The following is a 24,062-nucleotide window of genomic DNA, read 5'->3' as shown; positions in this document are numbered from 1 at the left end:
GTCTGTGTCTCCTCTTTAAAACTTCAGTTGACTCACTTTAAAAAAAAAATAATAATAATAATAATAATAATAATAATTCATCACTGCTATAATAGTGGAACACGTATTAAAGTGTATGCAGTAACTTGAGTGATTTACTCATTTAAAATTTCAAGTAGTTACAGTGAAATAGCTAATAAGCTATCAGTGAAAAATGAATTTGTAATATTGACTGTGTGTAAGTAAAATATGGCATTTCCAAATATTTTTCAGAATAGTTGATGTATGGCTAAAATTTAATTTGTTTGCAGATTTCTGTAGTCTCTGAAGAGAGGTTTTATGCTAAATGGAATCCAGCAGCGACACCCTCTACTCCTGGTGAAGTTAATTTCCAAACTGGAATTATAGCAGGGAGGCAGGCCATGAACAGGCTGCACCAAGAGCTGGGAGCCAAAGGCTTCATTCAGGCAAGAAATTGAAGTAAATTTTTTTCACTCATTTATTTTCAGAATAGGAATATGTGTTAATTTATCTATTTTGTAGGTGTATGTGGATCAAGTTGATGAAGATATAGTAGCAGTGACTAGGCATTGTCCTAACACACACCAATCAGTGGTGGCTGTGTCTCGTACTGCTTTCAGAGATCCTAAAACCTCTTCCTACAGCAAAGAAGTTCCTCAAATGTGCATCCCAGGTATTCAAACCTGTTTTTGAAGAGTTGACAATATCAAGGAAATTTTAAGTTTAAAGCTGAAACTGAGTGATTGACAGACTCCATACTTGTCAGGATGAGTGTGGTTATTGAAAGTTATGTGATTAGTATGCAACATTAGGTACCTTTTTAATATGCTTTTAATATCTATGCATCAAAATAGTTAAAGGGACACCAACTTGAAAAGATATGTCATCTGCCCCAATATCCCCATGGAAATGTTGTGGTTTACTTTCCTTTCTTGCTGTTTGCGATTGAGCTGAACAAACAGGGGAAACTAGCTAACTCTAGCAGAAAACTACTGGAACTGACTATATGAAAAGTCTTTTCTTTTTTGTCCATATACAGCAATCTTAATATCTCATTTAACAGTATTCTTAAGTGTTACTAGTAGTTATAGGTAAAGAATTTTCCAATGTGTGGGATTAAGTTGGTTGAAAGTGGTAGTTTAAAAAGAAGCATCAAAGTGATGTCTGACGAAGTGGGTATTCACCCACGAAAGCTCATGCTCCAAAACGTCTGTTAGTCTATAAGGTGCCACAGGATTCTTTGCTGCTTTTAAAGATCCAGACTAACACGGCTGCCCCTCTGATACTTGACACCTTTCAGATCTGTCAAACATATTTAGTAATTTAACTGTGCAATTGAGACATGCATTTACTATAACTAAACCCAGAAATCTTGTTTAATTTATGTTTCAAGCAAGATTTAAACTTATTTTAAAACCAAGAATGCCTTATATATATTCACTGTCAATAGTTTTGTGTGTGTGTTTATGTATTTTATGAGTTATGATATGTGATGAACTGTTTATAGGCAAAATTGAAGAGGTAGTGCTTGAGGCTAGAACTATTGAGAGAAATGTTAGTCCTTATAAAAAAGATGAGCATTTTATCAACGGATTACCTAATTACACGGTAGAGATCAGAGAACACATCCAGGTAACTACAGTCTTTTTTTCTCTATACTAGTAGATGCAACAATTTATCAGAGAAGGAAAACTGAATTCATTATAATTTCAACTATTTCTTCCTTTCTAAGATCCAAGAAAGTAAAATTATAAAGCAAGCTGGAACTGCTATAAAAGGTCCCAATGAATTTGTTCAAGAAATAGAATTTGAAAACTTAACACCAGGAAGTGTGATAATATTCAGGTATGTGGTGGTGGTGGTGATGATCAACATACTAAATGTGTGTCAATTGGCTGCACTAGATTAAAAACACTGGAGGGGTGGGTTTTTTTCAGTCTGTTAATTCTGTTACTTCAAAAAATAGTGGTTGGGGCTAACTTCTACAATTTATGCATTGATTTTTACAGAGTTAGTCTTGACCCAAAGGCACAAGAGGCTGTCGGTGTACTCCGTAATCACCTGATCCAATTCAGTCCTCATTTTAAAGCTGGAAGTCTTCCCAATGACCATTCAACGCCTATATTAAAAAATCTTTTTTCTTCGTAAGTGTACCTTGTTAGAGTACATACAGTAGAGGGCAGGATTAGAGGCAGGAATCAGCCTGCAAATGCTAATGAATGACAATTCTTTGCCAAATTCTGGGTCTGTTTTGGTTAATGTATGAACAACTCTTTAACCATCTTACTGCTTCAGACTTTAAAAAGTCCTCACCTCTTTCACATGAGTAGTTCTGTGTGTTTGCTGCTGGCAGTAGATTTTATACTAGGAAATTGTACATCCTGCAGCAAGGTGTTCAAATGACTTTATTGTCAATGTGATACGTAGATTACCAATTCCATCTAAATGGCTTTCTTTAAAAGAATCATAGCAGTTCAAAAACCAGTGGATACTACATTATGCTTTTGTGGAGAAAAGATTTATCATTTTTAGCTGAATAATATTGAAATCTGTGATCATTTGCTTAGTGTTTTCTGTACATATTTGCAATGATAACTACACACTAGTTCTCTTTTTAACATTGTGGAAAGAAATAAGCTCATTTTAAATCTTGTAAAAGAACAAAGACAAAAGGGGGGGAGTGTTTTGTTTTTTGTTTCTTTTTAAAAGGAGCCTATAGTTACTCTTAAATCCACGTTGTGATTACTAAATAAGTGGCCAGATTTTTAAAGTCACTGATAGCTGCATGGTGCTTGGCACCCTTGAAAATCAGGCCTTGTTTTCAGGAGCCTAAACATGGAGTCTAACTGTAAGCGTCCCTTTTTAAAAATAGCTTGGCCTAGACCAGAATTCTTCATTAAATGGATGTCCATTATATAGTGAGTTATTAGTGTTGGGTTTTTTCTCTTTCACAGTATTGCATCTAAATTAACGTTGGCTGATTTGAATCAAGTACTGTATCGGTGTGATGCTGAGGAACAAGAGGATGGTGGAGGATGTTACAACATACCAAACTGGTCAACCCTTAAATATGCAGGCTTGCAAGGTAAAAAGTCATGTGTGCTTTCTTGGGTGGAGGAAAAAGAGGAGAATGAATCACCTCAGTCTAGATCTAAAAGGTCAAATAGTGTTAGATTTTGTGCACTGTTTGCTTTTCAAATAGAAAAGACAAGTTGCTTCTGCTTCGTCTATGCCAGGGTTTCTCAAACAAGGGTCGCTGCTTGTCGGGAAAGCCCCTGGCAGGCTAGGCAGGTATATTTACCTGCCCCGTCCACAGGGCCATCCAATCGCGGCTCCCACTGGCCGCAGATCGCTGCTGGAAGCGGTGCGGGCCGAGGGACTTACTAACCGCCGCTTCAGCAGCCCCCATTGGCCCAGAGCAGCAATCCCCAACCAGCTGGAGCCGTGATCGGCCGGCCCTGTGGACGGGGCAGGTAAACACACCAGTCCGACCCACCAGGGGCTTTCCCTACACAAGCGGCGACCCCTGTTTTGAGAAACCCTGGTCTGTGCAGTATGTACTTGAAAGAGATTAACAAGCAAATGGAGGGAAGATACTGAAACAAGAAACATCTTTTAATATTGGGGTAGAGGATGAGTTTAATTTACAGTCAAACTGTGGTAATCTGCCTTTTGGGAATACTTTGAAACCTCTTTAAGTACGCCTCCAGTCAGAAATGACCTTATCTAAAATCCATAAATATTACCTGTTACATGCAGTGTCAGTAATAGCTGTTGTTTTAACATCTGAATGCCATTATGTGCCGTATTTTTATAATTATCTGAGTTAGATTTTCAGCCATAAAGAAGCATGGGCTCTGTGATTACACAGTATTTTGTCTCAAACTTACTGTAGGTCCACTGAGCCATAGCTCTTTCTCAGTGTACAATCAGGCTAGAGCTGCAAGTCACTACAGCACAGCTGAAGGAGCCCACCAATCTATTTCCTGTCTCAGAATGTTCTGTTTCTGCTAACAGGCCTTGGAGCTTTAATCCATAACTAAAACTCCAGTTCTTAGTAAAGAAACTGGATTTATGGTTCATTACAACAAACTGTAACCCACTGACTCCCCTCTTTTTTTGTCCTGTGACTGCAGGGGTGTTACCAAGCCACTTCACCTTAAATGGTCCTTTAAAATAGTGGTGCACAAATGTTCCCAGAAGCACCCCCGCCCATCATTAATGGAATCTGTTCATTCACCCCACTACCACCACCATTAACGCAAGCTGTCTGTGCTCTCCCTCCATTACTGCACAGCCAAGGTTTCCTCAGCAGTGGGACACTTGAATCTTACAGCCAGGCTGCACCAGTAGGACAGGGCCAATACCTGCCCCTTCTCCCCCTTAGGTTTTCAGGGAAGGGGAAGATGCATGTGTTGGTCTCTGGGAACAGAGCCAGTGTTGAGCTTGAAGGCTGCCTGGAGTGTTAATCAGCACAGCACGCTGACCCGCATGCTGGATAGCCTCCTGAGCTGAGTTGGTGTAGTGATGACCCTCCCTCCCTATCCCCCCCCGGGGGGGGGCTGGGCCCTGCCCTGTGGGGCTGCATGAGCCATCTGGCATTGCTGCTCACCCCCCCAAATGTTCCTCTGTGACCCCCACAAGGGGTGTGCACCCCACAGTTTGCAGTATGGTGCCTTAGAAAATGTTTTAACAACTTATGCTAAACAATCTGTTCCACCTTGTATTTAGCTGCGATATTCAGCGTACCTTTCTCAGACCTGAAGAAAAACTCTTTGTAGCTCAAAAGCTTGTCTCTCTTACCAACAGAATTTGGTCCAATAAAAGATACCACCTCACCCACTCTATCTCTGCTAAGCAGTGCACAGCAGCTTACAAACCTAGTTCTTCAAAATACAGCCTAGACTTGAATGTTCTTGAACTCCAGTGGGACTTCATGCCTAAAGCTAGTTAAGCACATGCTTAAGTGTTTTGCTGAATTGGGCCCTAAAGCTCCATCTCACCTTTAGAAGAACATATGAAGAGAAATGACATCAGGTTAAAAAAATGTATTGCTGGTCCAGCTCTGGTTCATAATTTTTCAGACCTGCAATGTTGGATTTACTCCTTGAAACCTGGAATTCCAGTTGTGATAATCATGTGGCCAGTAATACGATGTGCTGTTTGTTTTGATTTTCAGGATTAATGTCAGTCATGGCAGACATTAGACCAAAGAATGATTTGGGTCATCCTTTTTGTGGTAATTTGAGATCTGGGGATTGGATGATTGACTACGTCAGTGACCGTCTAATTTCACGTGCAGGAGCCTGTGCAGAAGTAAGTAAATTTATTAAGTGATAATTTTCCTCTCGCTTATTGATAGGTAACTGTTACCATATAGATCGGAGTGACCAAACTTTCTGAGCCGCATGTGACATGTGCTGAAGCCCCGAGAGTCTCCTCACCACTGGGCAAAAGGCCCTACCCCACCACCCTGCTGCAAGGCAGAGGTCCCAAGCTCTCCCCCCACCCCAGTTTGGTTGGGGGAGTGTTTTCTGCGAGGTGCACTTTAACAGTAAAAGAGCCATGTGCAGTTTGCGAGCCAGGGTTTGGCCAGTTTTGATACCAATCATACTTATCTAAAAACTACTCCTGGAGCAGGCATCTTCATTTAGGTAGCCATTTAGACTGTGGAGCAGATGGAACACTGATATGTCTCTCCCATTTGAGTTAAAGGAAATCTTCGAAGAGAGAGTGGAAAATGTTTGTTCCGTTTTATTATTGTATAAAGAAGGCCTGAAAGTTTCCCCCACACCCATTCTGCTTCAAAATAAATTTAAACATAAGCTTAAAGGGAAGTGTCTGCAGGGTTAGGGCCTAAATATATAAATATCTCACACAAACAAGCAATGTTAAAAGAACACTACAAAGTCAATCACTCAACGGATAAGAAATGTCAAAATGAAGGTTACACGGGGGACCTGCTTTGAGGATGAATCGGTGAACAAATTTGTGAAGTGAAAGGAGGTTGCCGTCTGTAGGATCCCTTCTTCATTTGTTGGAAAAATTGAAAGTATTGTAGTGAATGAGGCAGGGGATTGCAGTAAGAAAAGGGATGGTTAGGAAAGTTAAATATTGTCCAGAGGAATTGGAGTCTCTCTCTGTCTCTGCCACAGAGTTGCTATGTGGTGCTAGTCAAGCCACTTAAACCAAACAGGTGGTCACAATTGTGTGCCTCATTTTCTGGTTTCCAGACTTCAGACCCTAGGGTCTGATTTGGACCCCTGTGCTTTGAATATATAAAGTGTTAATAATGCTAGATACTCTGAAAAAATCAAATTCTAGGTGTCTCCCACTGGATGCCCAAAATTAGTGGATATTATTTTTTACCTTAATCTGTTACTCAATTCATAATACTATCCCCCTCATTTCACACAAGTGTTGTGAAAATAATTTTGTGACGTACTCAGATACCATATTGATGAGCATCATTAAAAGATCAAGTGGAAATTAATAAATCTTTTTCAGAACAAGGTTGAATAGTGTGCAGTAAATAAGGCATAGGGCAACTCGCTCAACAATGAGGAGAAAATGAAATTGAATAGGTGCTCATTAACTGACCACTATCCATCCTATGCACCGAACGAGTTAGTGGTCCCATTAAACGTAAGTATGGCCATACTGGTCAAACCAATGGTCCATCCAGCCCAGCATCCTGTCTACCGACAGTGGCCAATGCCAGGTGCCCCAGAGGGAGTGAACCTAACAGGTGGTGATCAAGTGATTTCTCTCCTGCCATCCATCTCCACCCTCTGACAAACACAGGCAAGGGACACCATTCCTTACCTATCCTGGCTAATAGCCATTAAGGAATTAACCTCCCATGAATTTATCTAGTTCTCTTTTAAACCTGTTTTATAGTCCCTAGCCTTCACTTTACTTCATTGAAAAAGTAGTACATGATCAAATAATTGAAGACTATCATCATGCATGCATACAACCCTAATTCTGGCATAACTTTTGAGTGCTTGATTTTGTAACCTTAATGTTGTTTTAACATAGGGTTTGTTATGCCTAATAGCCAAAGTTTTATAAAAGCCAACTGAAAAAACAAATTCCATTATGTGCATCATATTGATACCAATGTGTTTTTTATCTACAAGGCTGGAACCTTTAGATCTACTTCACAAACCTCTGCCCCTTGAGCTCATGGAGTAACTAATAGCAGTAATAGGTTGTCATCCTCTGTATTGACCAGCATTAGAGGAGGGATGAGGTGAGAGAGCCACTCTGCTAGTGAGTTTCACAGATACTTGCTGACTGCAGAGGAATAATGAGCCCCATGAATCTTGGGTTCCAGTCCAGGCTCTTAAAAAAAGAGCATGCTTTTGTGGTGACAGCCCCTTCTGCACCATTACAAGATTGACTCCCTCTCTCTGCCCCATCTGACCCATCCCCTCCAATCTTTCCCCGTCCCAGTCCTAGTCTCCTTTGCCTACCCAATCCTAGTCTCCAGTCCTCAGGGTTCTTATCCCAATCTATTTCCCCCACATTCCCGGCCCTTTATCCAATCTGTGTCTCCTCTGCCCCCGCACACTGACTCCCAATTCCAGGCATCTCACCCAGTTAGGCCCAGTCTCTTTGCTCAGTCAGTCCAGTTCTCTCCTCAAACCCCAGCTCCTTTTGTCAGATTTGTCTCCCCATTACTCTGATCTTGATCATCCCCACAAGCTCATTCACCAGTCTGTTTCCTCTCTCCAACTGGCTTTCAGTGTCCTTGCCCAATCAGCCCTCCTCCCCCTCCCCTGCCCACTTCAGATCACAGTTTCTCTCCTCCCTCCCAGTCTTCAGTCCCAGTTCTACCAGGCTCCTTGTCCCAATCTACTCCCTTTGGCTCTTCCCCCGAGTTCGTTTCTTGTCTCCATCTGCTTCTTCCTCTAAAGGACCTCAATAGATCATCTAGTCCAATCCCCTGCACTCAAGGCAGGACTGTGTGATAACTAGACAATTCCTGACTGTTGTTTGTCTGACTTATTCTTAAAAACCTCAAATGATGGAGGTTCCACAACCTCCCTTGGCAATTTTGTGCTTAACTACATGGACTTTTAGGAATTTTTTTCTAATGTCCAACCTAAACCTCCCTTGCTGCAATTTTAAATCTATTGCTTCTTGTCCTACCCTCAGAGATTAATGAACAATTTTTCACCGTTTTCCTTGTAAAACCTTTTATGTACTTGAAACCTGTTATATTCCCCCCTCAGTCTTCTCTTCTCTTTAGACTAAACCCAACTTTTTCAGTCTTTCCTCATAGGTCATATTTTCTAGACCTTTAATCATTTTTGTTGCTCTCCTCTGGACTTACTGCAATTTGTCCACATCTTTCCTGAAATGTGATGCCCATAAGTGGACACAATATTCCAACTGAGGCCTTATCAGCATGAAGTAGAGTGGAAGAATTACTTTTCATGTCTGGCTAACAACACTCCTGCTAATACATCCCAGAACGATGATCGCTTTTTTTGCAACAGTAATTCTGTTGACCTCACATTTAGCTTGTGATCCACTATGACCTCCAGATCCCTTTTCACAGTACTCATGGCTCCTTAGGAAATTCCCATTGTGTATGTGTGCAATAGGTTGTTCCTTCCCAAGTGGAATACTATGCATTAGTCCTATTGAATTTCATCCTGTTTACTTCAGACCATTTCTTCAGTTTGTCCAGGTCATTTTGATTTTTAGTCCTGTCTTCCAAAGCACTTGCCAACTCCTCTCAGCTTGGTATCATCCACAAACTTTATAAATGTACTCTCCTGACATTATCTAAATCTTTAATGAAGATATTGAACAGAACCATAACCAGGAACAATCCCTGCAGGACCCCACTCAATAATGCCCTTCCAGCTTAACTGTGAAACACTGATGATTACTCTCTGGAAATGGTTTTCCAACCAGTTTTGTGTGCCCACCTTATAGTAGCTCCATCTAGGTGATATTTTCCTAGTTTCTTTATGAGCAGATCATGCAGGTCAATATCAAAAACCTTACTGAAGTCAAGGTATACCACATCTATCACTCCCCCCCCCCCCCCCCCCCGCATCCATATGGCTTGTTACTCAAAGAAAGTCATTGGGTTGGTATGACATTATTTGTTCTTGACAAATCTGTGTTAACTTACTTATCACCTTATTATCTTATAGGTGTTTACAAATTGGTTGATTATTTTCTTCAGTTTAACTTCAGTATCCAGAAAGATTATGATTTCATTGAGAACACTGGAGAGAGAAACTCCCTTCTCTTGGTTCTAGTGCCCTGACCTGAACCAGAGCAGCAATTACAAGGAAAGTGAACCTCTCTACACCTGCTGTGGAACATTCTCACTCACTCCTGTGGGCTGGTGAATGCGCAGTTTAGTCAGCACTAGGACCTGTGAGGGGCCTGAGCATGCTCCATTGTGGATGCACTGCTAAATTCTTAGTCTCTAGTGCGCATGTGCAACCTGAGATTTTTTTTTCAAAAGTTTATAACTTGGCCAAATTTGGGCAGTTTTTCACAGGAACAGCAAAGGGCACATCCCTGACAGAAAGGCCACTCCCTGCCAAATTTCAAGTCCCTGCTCCAAAGCACAGTCTCTAAAGCATCTCAAATAAAAGCTGTCCAGAATTTTTTTAAACATTACAAAGCAACAGTTTTTCCTAGCCTGATTCTCTGAAACAGCTGAACTATTTTGGCTGAAACTTACAAAAAAAAATTTTTATTCGGAGGAAGACATGGCATGAAAATCTTCAGTGTGAATGGTTAAAGTGTGGCAAAACTACAAGCAACTGAAAGCAGGATTTATAATGGGAAGTTTCTGCCAACTGGAATAGGTGGTGCTACCAGTCCTGTCTATAATACAAAAAACATAATCGGGGCCTACAAAGTGTAGGCAAACTGTAACAGGAATTCTACCTGTTTTCCAATGCAAAACATGATTGCCATAGTAATAATTCCCTGAAAGTAGCCTTTGCTGCATTCAGGAGTTGTTAACTTACAAAAATATTATTCTAATAGGTCGGTAAATGGTTGAAGGCCATGTTCGTCTACCTAAAGCAGATTCCACGTTACCTTATCCCATGTTACTTTGATGCCATATTAGTGGGTGCATACACAACTCTTCTAGATCTGGCATGGAGTCAGATGTCTAGGTATGTCTAACAGTGTTGAAAGAAATGTATGTGTATGTTTACATTGTGTTGTATTATCATTTGTGCATCAGGGTAGTCGTTTAAACACTTTACATATGCTTACTTAAAAAGCACTAAAAGATTTCTGGCCAGAATTTTGTCTTCCTTGAAACTGCAATAATCTGATTAGAATCCAAAAAAAGGTGCTCTCCTTATTAATCTTTCAATCCATTGCAAATGTTAAATGCACAAATGCAGTGTCTTCTGGTAGGTCTATCTCAGCTGCCTAACGCAATTCCTAAACTATATGGTTGCCTGCATAATAGTACTGATGTACAAGAAGATACACTGGTATAAGGCAAAAATAAATATTCATGTTGGTCAATGGAAAAGCATAAAGCTAATAGAAGGTGCATATAGTTTTCACCAAGGGAAAATTATGAACATTAGACTAGAAGGTCAGTAATTTATTGTTGCTCCAGGACTTGGATTTGCAGCTAATGCTGGCAGTGCAATAATAGGGAACGAGACATTAAACAAGTGTCCGTCTTCCAGTCTTCAAAGGCTCCTTTTTCTTCATTTTTTGTAATTGTCCCTTTTCTCGTTTTGTTTTGTTTCTATTGTTTTCTGGTTTTAAATATGGCTAATATTTATTTCCTGTAAAAACAGATATCAGAACTGTTCCAAGATGGACAGGATATCTGATATTGGGGGTTTTTTTGTTTTTGTTTTTTTGGGGGGTGGAGGGCTGTTGTACTAGTCAAGCGCATAGACTCAGGTACAAATTAATAAAAATCATTTAAATGTGTCATCTTTTTAAATATAGTAATTGAATTTTAAAATACTTTGTGTAGAGTTGAGATTTTTCTTTGTTTTAAGATCAACTACGTAATAAAATACCAGAATGTTTTATCGTCTCCTTTCGATATAAATCATTTTTTTAAAATTAACATAAAAGTAAAGGCCAAGATTTGGAAAAACAAATGGGTACCTGAAATTAGAGGCTCAGATTTATCTGTAGGCACCTAAATAAGTGGCCTGATTTTCAAGTGCTGTGAACTCAGCAGCTCCCATTGGCATTAATAATTTATGACTTAATTTTAGGAATTCACTTTTGAAAATATTACAGAATTTTGCAGCTAGACCACCTTTATGAAGTGGGTTTTTAAACTATGGCAAGGGGGAAAATGGGTGAACTTTAAACAGTGAAGTTGCTGAATTTTAAGAGTTTTTTGTTTTTTCTCAATTCAACTACTTTGATTACAGCTTTGTTCAGAATGGATCAACATTTGTTAAACACCTTTCCTTGGGTTCAGTCCAGATGTGTGGGATAGGAAAATATCCTTCTCTGCCAAATCTGTCTCCTACTTTACATGATGTCCCCTACAGAATGAATGAAATCACAAAAGAGAGAGAACAGTGCTGTGTTTCCTTAGCAGCTGGTAAGTAAGGGCTGATTCCATGACTGTTGAAGCAGGTTGTCTTACAAAACAGTGCAACTGCTTAGCAATATGTAGACAGCAAGATGAATGTGCCCAGACCATGGTGTTTAGAGACCAAATAAAAAATACTGTTTCTTTGTCAGAGCTGTTTACTTTCCACTATCTTAATCTGCTCTGTTTAATGTGAAGGTTTTTTTATGCTTGGGTTTATTTTGTTTGTGTCTCAGAGAATCATAACCAGGCAACGTTTCTGCTATTGCTGTTGAAGGAAGGTTTGTGAAGAATTTCACTTTTGCTATATCTTGAACTATAAGCAACTTGAGCTACCCTGTCATATTCTGAGACCTTTTGAGCTCCAGAATTATGTTCTCTTTCCCTGTAACTCTCTTCAGCAATTGAAATACGTTGTGGAGCAAGTCCCATAAGACTTCTGGTTTATCACTTTAACGATGTTTTTATTTTCCTCAACTGTTACCTCTTGAACCTTTTTTTAACCCCTGTTGAACTAAAAACATTCTTGCTAACAGTATAATCTTTATTTGCTTTTGTTGTTAAAAAATGGCTGCACTTGATCTTGACTTCAAGTGGTCACTAATTCCACCAAATATCTAGAGCACTGACTTTCCCCAGCTGAATATGAAATAGAAATGGAAATTCTTGGTAAAATAGCTCCATAAATTGTCGTGCAGAAATTGCAGGTCTGTGGGGCGGGGAAAAAAATTAGAAGTTGAGCATGGCAGAATCCAGCATTCAGCTCCAGAAAACTCATTCAACAAGACAGTAACCCTGGTTTTAGGAGGAGATAGTAATTATGTGGCTTCCAAACTAATTAGGTTAGTCACCTGCCTAGAAAGTAATTGAGAGAGAGAACCTGGGTTGAATGGCAGAGGCAGATTGTTTAGTGCAATTTCTACTAAATAGAGATTAACTGTTCCTGATTTCAGATCACTCTTTGCTGCAGTAATAAGCAGTCTTAAAAAATATACGTGTTCAGAAGAATAATACATAGAGTAGTATTTGCGATTTCTGAATGAACTTAATTTACAAATTTCCAGATATATTTGTCTGTCTAGTATATTTTAGAATGTCTAAAATGTGACCATTTTTCTAAATATAAAGACAGTTATTCTGGGAAATATTTTTGCCTTTGTTTCTTTCAATAAAAGTTTCACCTCTGTTATAAAAGTGTTTTGGGATTTTCTTTTTTACATCTCTCTCTGGGTTTTTCTTCCTTTTAGAAGGACAAGTAAGGAAAGTTGTTTTTTTTTTTTTTTTCCTAATCAAGTTAAAACAAAAGTATGACCATTATACTTTTAAGACTCAAAATGCGTTGTTTCTAGCAGAGATATATTCAGAACTTTGTATCCTGCTTCATGCTGAGCTTAGTTCTATAGCAAGCTCCCATGACTTCTGTGGCAAATGATCCCTGAATTGTTTTCGGTGAACGGAAAATTCCATGTCAACATAATTCTACCCAACTGTTCTTCCATTTGCTTTTGAAATGCGGGGTCCCTAAGTGCCTGCAGCAAAGGGAACACTCTCCCCACATCCAGCATTCGGTAGGGCAGTTGTAAAAAGCGTGGGACTGCATGTAATTAAACTATACCTAGCATATATTTTTGTAATGTTCTGCAGGTGAATTTTCTTTAAAGAATTTTTGATCCCAAGTGGTTTACACATACATTTAAAGTGCATTATTTAGAAAGTGAGCACATGCTGTACAGTGTGTATTGTATGTCATAAATAAGGCTACCTTTTAGTCACTGGTATTTTTAGTAAAAGTCATGGACAGGTCATGTGCAGTAAACAAAAATTCACCGCCTGTGACCTGTCCCTGACTTTTATTATATACCCCTAACTAAAACTTGGGTGGAAGCCCATGGGTGCTCTAGGGGTGGAGGCTGTCCAGGGGTGATACAGGTGCTGGGAGAGGTGTCCCAGGACCCCTGCTGGTGCTGGGGGGATGGGGTTTGGCAGGGGCTCCCTACCCCATGTGTCTCTGCAGCTTTGTGGCAGTGGAGGGGCCGGGGGATCCATGTGCTGCTCCTGCCACAAGTGCTGGCTTCACAGCTCACATTGACCAGGAGCCACAGCCAATGAGAGCTGCTGGTGTGGGGCCTGAGGGCACAGGCAGCGCATGGAGCTCTTTGGCCCCTCCGCCTAGGAGCTGCAAGACCATGCTGATGGGAGCTGGGGAGCCCCTCCCCCCTTAGGTAAGCATCCCCCTTACATCTCCCAACCCCTAGCCCTGAGCACACACCCAAACTGCTGCTGCTGGCCCGGGGTGGGTGGGTATATGTGTGTGTGCGCGCGCATATGTGTAGAATTTTTGTAATAAACAGTCTAATGACTTAGTTGATCATGTTTACTCTTTAGGTTTACCACATTTTTCATCTGGCATTTTCCGCTGCTGGGGAAGGGATACCTTTATTGCACTGAGAGGTCTAATGTTGATTACTGGGCGTTATTTAGAAGCAAGGTAAGAATGAATGTGTAATAGACTTCATAGGTATTAATCCATCTTGAAAGATTTCTCCCTTTTTGTATATAACTGGAAGAAAGCTTCCTTTTTTTCTGAAACAATTGAAATGCTCTTATTTACTGTGGCACCAGGCCTTTTTTGAATTCTTAGCAGATAGAACTACTAAATATTTACCATGAATCTCAGTTGTTTTTAAATGTTGGTGTGAAGCGCCTATTCCATTTTTTTATATGCATAACTTCTTCTCCAGTACATTATAGTGCTCATACTACATTTGAATGAAATGTATCTGCTACAGGTTTTTTTTTCCAATATAAAAAATTTGTATCCGTATTGGAAAACAGCGGGTTTGAGAATCTCTTTGCAATCACATTTGAGGTGTGAGGAGGTGTTTTGTGGTGATCCCTAACACGGTTATCAAAGCTGGAAGTCAGTTTTTTGTGGATCATTGCAAACTAAATTTTCTATGTGCAATGTAAGGCTAAAACCTTACAAATAAATTTAGAAGTTTGTGGACATGTTTTTTCCACTAGTCAGTTTTAATTGTTTTGCCATGAAAAATTGGTACTGAAGTGATCTGAGAATGAAAGTATGGATTTCTCAAATTTAACTAATTCTCAATAAAACTTGTGTATGTATTTACTTTTGGTTATGGAAATATAAAACCAAAGAAAGGGTCAAGTAACTACTAACCTCATTCTGCAGCACTCTTAGATTCTGTTGTTGCAAAAGGATCTTCTAGTATGGTCCCTTATACCAGCCTATAATTCCTCTTAGAGACAATAGGATTCCAGTAATGTAAGGGTCTGTAGTATTGAATGCCATTACACTTTAGGTAAAACTCCCATTAAAGTCCATGGAGGTTTTGCCTGATGTAAAGAGTCCGAGACTGATCCCTGTATTCAGAAATTATCTTCCCCTCCGCCCCATTGCCTCCTTTCCCTTTTGGAAAGGATCAGAAGACAATACCATTTAAGAGTGTCACATTCATGATCAGGCATTCCTTTTGAACTTTGCTAAGGCACTTGGTTTTATTCAGTTATAAGATTCCTAATCTGTTGTTTTTTACAAATACAGGAAAAATTCATTTAGGATCAAGGACTCAATATTAATTTTAAAGTCGATATAAAATGCAGCTGAAATGTTAAGCATTCCAAAACACAGTTCTGTTTAGAACTCTGCTATATCATGGAGTATGGGGGTGAGGGTGAAAGGTTGATCATACACCTTTAAATATATCCTTCCATGTTTGCATTGGTTGACATTACTGAGTATATGGACGGTTATTTTTTTTAAAAAGCTTGTATTATGTGTAGTCACCTTTGTGCCATGAAACACCAGGATGTTGACATTTGCCATTCAATCCTAATTTTTCCCCCAACATATCTTGGTATAAAAATATATTGTATTTTTAGTTTCCTGCTTGGAACTTTCGCTAACTTGAAAACCAATACAATGTATATTGGATAATTTTTTTTCTTTTTTAAAGGAACATAATTTTAGCATTTGCTAGTACCATGAGACATGGTCTTATTCCCAATCTGCTTGGCCAAGGGACCCATGCCAGATTCAATTGCCGTGATGCTGTGTGGTGGTGGCTTCAGTGTATACAGGATTACTGTAAAATTGTTCCAAATGGCACAGACATTCTCAAGTGTCCTGTTTCCAGAATGTATCCTACAGATGATTCTCCTGCGCAGCCTGCAGGCACATTGGTAAAGATAATTTCTAATAAGCTGTTTACATACTACAAACATAATTGTAAGTAAATTAAATCCTAAAAAAACAAAAGAATCACTATTCAGCACGTTCTCCTACTTAAAGAAATATTTTTGCAGAGGTCAGCTTTTACTGGGGACAGTGTTCGTAGTATTTTGAGGGACAGTGTTTGCTTATTAATGGAGGGCTTCATGGAAGATTTTATAGCAGGGGTCGGCAACCTTTCAGAAGTGGTGTGCCGAGTGTTCATTTATTCACTCAAATTTAAGGTTTTGCGTGCCAGTAATACATTTTAATGTTTTTAGAAGGTCTCGCTGAGTCTATAATATATAACTAAACTATTGTTGTATGTAAAGCAAATACATTTTTTAAATGTTTAAGAAGCATCATTTAAAAATTAAATTAAAATGCAGAGCCCCCCAGACCTCTGGCCAGGACCCAGGCAGTATGAGTGCCACTGAAAATCAGCTCGTGTGCCGCCTTCGGCATGCGTGCCATAGGTTGCCTACCCCTGTTTTATAGCTATAAAAATTATCTGTCATTTATGGTGGAATGTGCAGTAAAACAGGGATGTTCCACATTTTGGTTATTTGCCACACAGTTCGATGACTCATATCAAGCACACATTGGATGGTGGAAAATAAAACTTTTTGAAACAAGGGCAAAAAAAGTCACCAGTTTTATTTCTAGTTTTCTCCATTTTTTTTCAACATTTGACATTTCAATTAAAAAAAAAAAGCCAACTCATTGACTGGATTTCTGTTGGATTGCTTGTAAAGTATAGTAATCTGAAAAGTTAAAGTACTTATCCGAGTATTACGTATATCCTTTTTGTCTTTCTCCTTTGTCACACAAACAAACAAACCAGGACCAACCGCTGTATGAAGTAATACAGGAAGTTATGCAACAACACATGCAAGGCATAGAATTCCGAGAAAGGAATGCTGGTCCACAGTTAGATCGAAATATGAGGGATGAAGGTAAGTAACTTGTGTTACTTAACTTGCTTATATGTGAGAGAAATTGTTGTACAGATTTTTTTCTTTTAAGCTAATTTCTGCAAAACTATTTTTACATTGTTAGATGCACTGAATGTAATGTTATAAATATACGTGTTAACACTTTAATTTCAGCTATTCTGGCATGAGTACTCTGTAAATAATATTAGCATATCCATTACAAAAATGTATGTGGTTGTTCTAGGAAGACCTTCACCTTTTTCTTTCAATGGTTCTTTAGAAACAAGCTGACTTCATTCTGATTTTCTTGCTGGGTAGGTTTCAATGTGACTGTAGGTGTCGACCATGAAACTGGTTTTGTCTTTGGAGGGAACCGCTTTAATTGTGGCACATGGATGGATAAAATGGGAGAGAGTGATAGAGCTCGCAACAAAGGAATTCCAGCTACTCCAAGGTACAAACTATAAGCTGTTTTGTATAACTTTAAAATAAGTCAAAGTTTAGCTTCTTGCGTAGCGAGATCCTTGCTCTCCACCGTGCCACCAGTAATAAAACATGAAGAGTGATATGTGAAATATTCCAAACCCTTCTGAATTCTGTTTGACTGTTATAAAACATTAACAGAAACCTTCTGTGTACTATGCAGATTCAGAGGAAAAGCACATTGCAAAACATAATCTGTTGACATACCCAGTTCAAAATGCTATTCAAATATGTTAACTCTTCATGTCTGATGTAAATTACACTGCTGTAGCACTAAATTAGAAAAGTTAACTATTTAGATGTTGTTGAGAAAATACCCAGTAATATTCTATATTGATGCTTGTTGTGGGATTTGAGTGCTACCATATTTAGAACTTGAAATATTTGCAAAGGTTTCTTTCTTATCCTTCTTCCCTAATGCTAATATTAAAATGTTGTCAGTGAAAGCTCTGTATTCTGCTGACATCTATTCAATTTTAGACAGATAAAACTTTTTTTTTAAAAATGTTACTATATGCCTGTAAACTGGTGCAGACTCTCTGGCTTTGACACAGGACAGGAGAAATAAGTTTGCTCAGATTAGTTGCAGTTGCGCAAGGAAAGGAAAGGTATTTGAAAGCTTTGCAATAATAGTTCAGTGTCTTTCCACAAAATCGAATACCATGTCTGTTGGTGGCTCTTTGAGTCCTTGCTCATGTCCATTACACTGTCGGTGTGTGAACTCGCTACATGGACTGGTGACAGATATTTTTCCCTCAGTAGTATCCGTAGGGGACCAGCTCTGGCACCCTCTGGAGTGGCATGCATTTGCACCAGTAATAAGAAGCACCACCGGCTCCCTCATTCTTCAATTCCTTTTTTCTGCCAGTGATGATGCTGGAACGTCTCCTTGCTTCGGCACGATTTCCTGTCACTATTGTGTCTAGTAGTGAATTTGTTGTATATAGTTGTTTGAGGTTGTATAGTTAATAATTCCCTTAGTGTTAAATTAGAAATAATTAGTCCCATATGGGACTCAGCCTAGGAATGGGGCATGCCGCAGTCCCCAGGCTTCAAATCTTGTGACTTGCAAAAAGCCCATGCCAGTCAGTGATCCTCATAGAGGCTGCAAGTGTTTAAGGGAAACCCACGTGAGCGACAAGTGTCATATTAGCAAGATCTTCAGGCCATAGACCAGAAAGGAGTGGCCCTTGCACCGGCCTCTGAGCCGACAAGATTGGACTCTGCTCCAAGCACTGTGGCCTTGGTGTGGAACATGCTGCCAGCAGCAACCTCTGATGAGTGCCAATCCCCATCCCCGGTACCAGCTTAAAAGGAAAGAGAGGCCGGCAGGGGGTGTTCTCCTATGTCCTGTAAAGGGAAAGAGAGATCTGGAGGAGAGCAAAGACGTGCAGGGCAGCTCTTCCCCTCCAGATGGTGACCAGGCTCAGACTCCCACTGAGCTGTCGAGCCCATTTCAAGACCCACCTACCACCTCGGAAGGGGCAGAGGCACTTGGGACCTGGCGGTGCTGGCTACATCAGAGGCCTTTCAGGCCGCTAAGGACATCTGTCCCTTCCGGTGCTGCCCACACCAGCCACTGAGATACTCCATTCAAGGGGTAGACCTGCCTTGGGACCCTTCCAGAGGTCACCGTTACTGCGGCACTGTTCCTCGCTGCAGGGGGTTCCCAGCCAGCGCTCACTGGAACAGTGCCACCGGGTTGGCTTACGTGCCAGTTTCTGACCCCAGACTTTAGGCAGCGTTCCTCAGACTGTAGGTGTCAGTTGCCAGTGGTCTGGCGCAGACCCACAGAGGAATGACACCCCCAGAGCTCTGGTACCAGGAGTACTCAAGCTGCTCTCACAGCACCATTCCGGAGGGTCAAGACATCGGTCCCTGGCGCCCCGTCACTAGTCACCAGATCACTGGTATGGTTCACTGCGGGCATGCCGTCGGTCTTCTCGCTCCCATTCCTGCTCATGATCTATGGAGCGGCATAACTCTCTAAGGATGAGCCACCAATCACCGGGCTTGTGACACCGAGAGCCATTGTCCCCATACGGGTCCTCAGTGGAGGTCCGTGGCCAGAGCCAATGTGCTCAAGGTAGACAGATGGCCCCGGTACTGTCCTAGTTCCCCAGACAAGTCTCTCCCTTGGACAGCAAGGAGGAGAACCTGCCTACAAGCCACAGTCACCTACCCAGAGCATCGGCATTCCCTTGTGGGCCATCAGTAGCAGCATGGCCCCAATGCCAGTGGCCAGCCCCCTGCAACTATGGAACCCCTGGGGGTTGCCTCACCATCGCAGGGCTTGGGCCGGTCTTGGGGACATCTGAAAGACAATCTGCAACAGTCTCCTGTCCTGATTCAGATGCAGAGTTGGGGTCAATCAGCCTCGGCCAAGGCTCCCCTAGCAGAAGTGGTGGAGTTGGCAGACCCATCTATACCTGCTTCCTGATCAACTCACGTGATGAGGCGATAGCAGGGCCCTCTCACTCAGTTCGGATGATGCAAGGGCCCACAAGGAGTTTTTGAGAAGGATCGCCTCAAATTTGGGGCTGGAAGCTGAGGAACTGGTGGAGTCCTCAGACTACCTGTTCAATGTGCTACATGCAGCTGCCCTCCGAGGTGGCATTGCCAGTGCACTAAGGCCTTGTGGCAGACACCCTCCTCCCTGCCCCCCATTTCCAAGCAGTTGGAAAGAAAATACTACATCGCCGCCAAGGAGTGCGAGTATTTTTATACCCATTCTGCTCCAAACTCACTGGTTGTGTTGGCAGCCAATGAACATGATGGACAGGGCCAACCAGGATTGATACCTAAGAACAAGGAGGCAAAGAGGCTTGATCTTTTGGGTTGAAAAATTTATTCTACATCTGGTCTCCTCCAGCTGAGAGTGTCCAACCGTCAGGCTTTACTTGGCCATTATGATTATGGACTGCCAAATAGTATGGCCAGGTTTGCTGCCAGAGGAGCCCAGTAAGGAATTCCTTGTTATCCTAGACGAGGGCAGAGCTCTGGCCAGGGCAGCCCTCTAAATAGCCTCAGATGTGGCAGACTCTGCGGCCTGGACCGTAGCTTCAGCCATTTCTGTGAAGCTTGCATCCTGGTTGCAGTCATCAGGCTTATCAATGGAGGTTCAACAATCCATCCAGGTCCTCCCTTTCAATGGCCTGGCACTGTTTTTTCAGAGCAAACAGATAATAAAATACATGGCCTGAAAGATTCAAGGGTTACCTTGCACTCCCTGGGCCTTTTCATGCCAGGGCCAGCAAGGAAGTGGTTTAAGCTACAACAGCTGCACAGGTTCAGGAGCCAACGTTGGTCAGTACCCTTCTGCAAGAAGGAAAAAGCTATAAGCACTGGCAAGGCCATCAGCTGACACCCTCAGCTCACTTGAGCTTCACCTGTAACCAACCAGGTAACAAGCAGGCATTTTGAGGGTGCATGTGAGGGCAACCTTCCTGCCTGTGTCCTGGATCCTGCTTGTTTTCTGTTTGTCCCTCTTCCTCCCTGCCTGATCCTGTATAACATTGGGCCAGTGGGTCTTCAGCACAGTTGCAGGGGGATCTGCCCTTCAGTTTATTTCTATCCCACCCTTCCTCCCCGTCTCTCTTTAGGGACCGTTCTCATGAGCATCTGCTCACTCAGGAGGTGCAGAGATTTCTGCAGGTGGGAGCTGTGGAGAAAGTCCCTCTGCACTTGAAGGGGAAAGGGTTTTACTCCCACTATTTTTGATCTCAAAAGCCCAGGGGGGTCTACACCCCATCTTTGACCTGTGGAGCCTCAAGTATCTTAAGAAATTGAAGTTAAGTATATTCTCCTTGGCCTCCATCATTCTTTTCCTGGATCTAGGAGAGTGGCACGCTGCTCTTGACCTGAAAGACACTTACTTCCATATATTGATATTTCACAGACACACATTGTTGCTGCATTTCGTAGTTGAGTACCACCCACTACCAATTTGCACTGTTGCCTTTTGGCCTAGCAACAGTGCCAAGGGTGTTTTATGAAATGCATGTTGGTGGTGAAGGCCTACTTTAAACATCAGGGTATCCAGAGCTACCCATATCTTGATGTCTGTCTGGCTCAGGGCCGCTTCAGGGTCCAGGTCCAGCGCAGCATCCAGACATTACTTTTCAAGCTCTCGGCCTATTGATAAACAAAAATCAACATTGGTCCTGGTCCAACGGATAGATTTTATCGGAGCGGTGCTCGACTCTATCCAAGCCAGAGCATTCCTGCCAGAGGCCAGGTTCAGGGCAATGTCAAATCTGCTTGCCAGCATCACCGCCTGTCCTCTCACCATGGTCAGGGTCTGGCTCAGAGGGCACATGACAGCATGCACGTACATTGTCCAACGTGGGAGACTCAGGCTTCCTCTCATCCAGTTGTGGCTGGCATTGCTCTATTCCCCAGCCAGACATCACCTAGACAAGGTCATCACGATCCTCCCAGGAGTACTTACCTTTCTGCCTCTCGGGTGGTCTGACCCAATTCTGGTGTTGGAAGGTGTGTCGTTTGCGACCCACTGTCTCCTTTATTTTCAGATGCATCTGACCTCGGTTGGGGAGCACATCTCAGTACACTGCCCCAGCTGTCCAGTCGGGTGGTGCAGGTGTTCAGAGGTCATCAGAATGCTCTTTCAGAAGTGGAACTCCTCGCGTGGGCCTGTTTGCCACCAGATAAAACAAAGTGTCATCAGTTTTCTCTCCAAGGCCTCGGCAGAGGATCACTCTCTGATGTCTTTCTCCTGTCTTGGTCAGGAGACCTGATGATCATCTTCCTGCCAATTCTGATCATCAGCAAAGTCCTCTCGAAAAATCAAGATGGCCTCACCAGCATTGGTTCGGCGTGCTCATGGACGTGGTCATTGCAGCCCCGTAGCCACTTCCCAGCCTCCCAGAACTACTCTCGCAGGATCACGGTCAACTCCTGCACCCAAACCTTCTCTCTCACCACCTCACAGCTTGGCTGCTGCATGGCTGAATGCAGAGGAACAAGCTTGCTCTGGTCAGGTACAGCAGGTTTTCTTGGAGAGTAGAAAGCCTTCCACTAGAACAACCTACCTGGCAAAGTGGAAGTGTTTCTGCTCCTGGGAGTCGGAGTGGAATATTTCCCCGACCCAGTCATCTCTGCAGTCCATCCTGGATTACCTGCTTCACTAAAAGCATCAGGGTTTCTCGCCTTCTCTTCGATCAAGATGCATCTGGTTGCCATATCAGCCTTTCATCCTCGCATCCATGGTAGATCGGTGTTCTCGCATACAATGTCGATCAAGTTTCTGAAAATCTTTGGAAGACTCTTTCCGCTGATCCAAGATCCGGTTCCGCAATGAGACCTCAACCTGGTCTTCTCCAGGCTCACGGGTCTGTTCTCTCATTTGTCATGGAAGGTTGCATTCCTTATATCTGTGACATCAGAGAGATGTGTCTCTGAAATTCAAGCCCTCACTTCGGAGCACCCATTCACAGCATTCTACAATGACAAGGTCCAGCTGTGGCCCTCTCTGGCCTTCCTGCCAAAGGTGGTGTCGCATGTCCATGTCAACCAGGATATCTTCTTTCTGATGTTCTGTTCAAAGCCTCACACGACCAATGAGGAGAGGCGACTGCACACTCTAGATGTCAGGCATGGCCTGGCTTTCTACCTGGAGCGCATCAAGCCCTTCCACAGATGGACCCTCGCTGAGTTAGATAAGATGCCATTTGAGTAGCTCTCTGCTTTTCAGAGAATCATGTTGGACATTTTGTTTCACTTCCTCAGGCCTGTCTAGTGAGACTGTTGCCCTTCCCATCCCACCTTATTTTAATATGTACATGAGGCCACTAGGAGAGAACCAAAAGTGATATGGTGCTGTCAGTATTTGGATGACTGGCAACTAAATCTCTTTTTTGCTCACAGTAGTCATTTGTGTTTCCAGTTTCTTGGCAGAAATTGAAGATTGAAGTATTCAGTTTGAGCAAGTTGGGTTGGGCTCATCACAGATGCTGGGAGGTAATGGAAAGTGTCTGGGGAGGGCATCAGGGTATATGGAAGGGAGATATATTAATATTTTTTCAAAAGTTTCACTTTCTAGAGCATCAAATGTGAGTTTCAACTGACAGTAATGAATCTTTTTGTTTTTTAGAGGTTTGAATATATTCATAGGGGGGTATCTGCATAAAATGTCTGTGCCATAATATCTTCATTTACATTTCTTCTTAAAATGAGTAGCTGTTCTTTTTTCATCTTAGAGATGGATCTGCTGTGGAAATTGTTGGCCTTTGTAAATCAACTATTCGTTGGCTGCTGGAGTTGTCAAAGAAAAAAGTGTTTCCTTATCAGGGAGTCACCATAAAAAGGCATGGTAAGCAGGCTTATCTCACAAATGTGTGATCAGTGTAGAACCATGATAATTGGACCAGGGTCAATATTGTCTTGCAGTCTACCTTGTGAACATTTTATTAAACATTATGTTTGGGGAATGGGTGTTCATAATGCTATTCCTTAAGATCCAAAGTGACAGTGAGGAGTCCGACGATGATAGCGAGTCGCGTAATGCGTACGACACGAAATTGCTTGTGGCATTCATGGACATGCTCAGCACCGTGGAACACTGTTTTGGGGCTCAGGAAACAAGCACTGACTGGTGGGATCACATCGTCATGGAAGTCTGTGATGATGAGCAGTGGCTGCAGAACTTTCGGATGAGAAAAGCCACTTTCATGGGACTGTGTGCTGAGCCTCAGGCTAATTGTTGTTTTTCATCAAAGTAGCAAAATCTATGCAAAGCCCACAAAACATACTTTTTTTGGAGAGTATATAACTAAACCACTCTAGCCCAGCTTTCTCCTTCTGTGGGGTACCGATA

General features: G+C 41.9%; 1 protein-coding gene across 3 annotated transcripts in view; it reads left to right on the top strand.

The window, feature by feature from the left end:
* Positions 1–24,062, top strand: part of AGL (amylo-alpha-1, 6-glucosidase, 4-alpha-glucanotransferase) — a 65,234-nt gene that overhangs the window by 27,770 nt on the left and 13,402 nt on the right. For all 3 annotated transcript variants that reach the window (XM_030571801.1, XM_030571803.1, XM_030571802.1), the window contains exons 16-29: positions 291–446; positions 523–673; positions 1,508–1,632; positions 1,733–1,845; positions 2,010–2,144; positions 2,955–3,085; positions 5,180–5,316; positions 10,030–10,163; positions 11,409–11,584; positions 13,961–14,063; positions 15,556–15,781; positions 16,654–16,765; positions 17,063–17,198; positions 23,446–23,558. In XM_030571801.1, the coding sequence (XP_030427661.1) occupies positions 291–446; positions 523–673; positions 1,508–1,632; positions 1,733–1,845; positions 2,010–2,144; positions 2,955–3,085; positions 5,180–5,316; positions 10,030–10,163; positions 11,409–11,584; positions 13,961–14,063; positions 15,556–15,781; positions 16,654–16,765; positions 17,063–17,198; positions 23,446–23,558 (1,948 nt within the window). The remainder of the gene's footprint in view (positions 1–290; positions 447–522; positions 674–1,507; positions 1,633–1,732; positions 1,846–2,009; positions 2,145–2,954; positions 3,086–5,179; positions 5,317–10,029; positions 10,164–11,408; positions 11,585–13,960; positions 14,064–15,555; positions 15,782–16,653; positions 16,766–17,062; positions 17,199–23,445; positions 23,559–24,062) is intronic.

The sequence above is a fragment of the Gopherus evgoodei genome, chromosome 8, assembly GCF_007399415.2.
Source record: "Gopherus evgoodei ecotype Sinaloan lineage chromosome 8, rGopEvg1_v1.p, whole genome shotgun sequence".
In the NCBI taxonomy this organism is placed as follows: Eukaryota; Metazoa; Chordata; order Testudines; family Testudinidae; genus Gopherus; species Gopherus evgoodei.
This window is presented reverse-complemented; position numbering and strand designations above follow the sequence as displayed.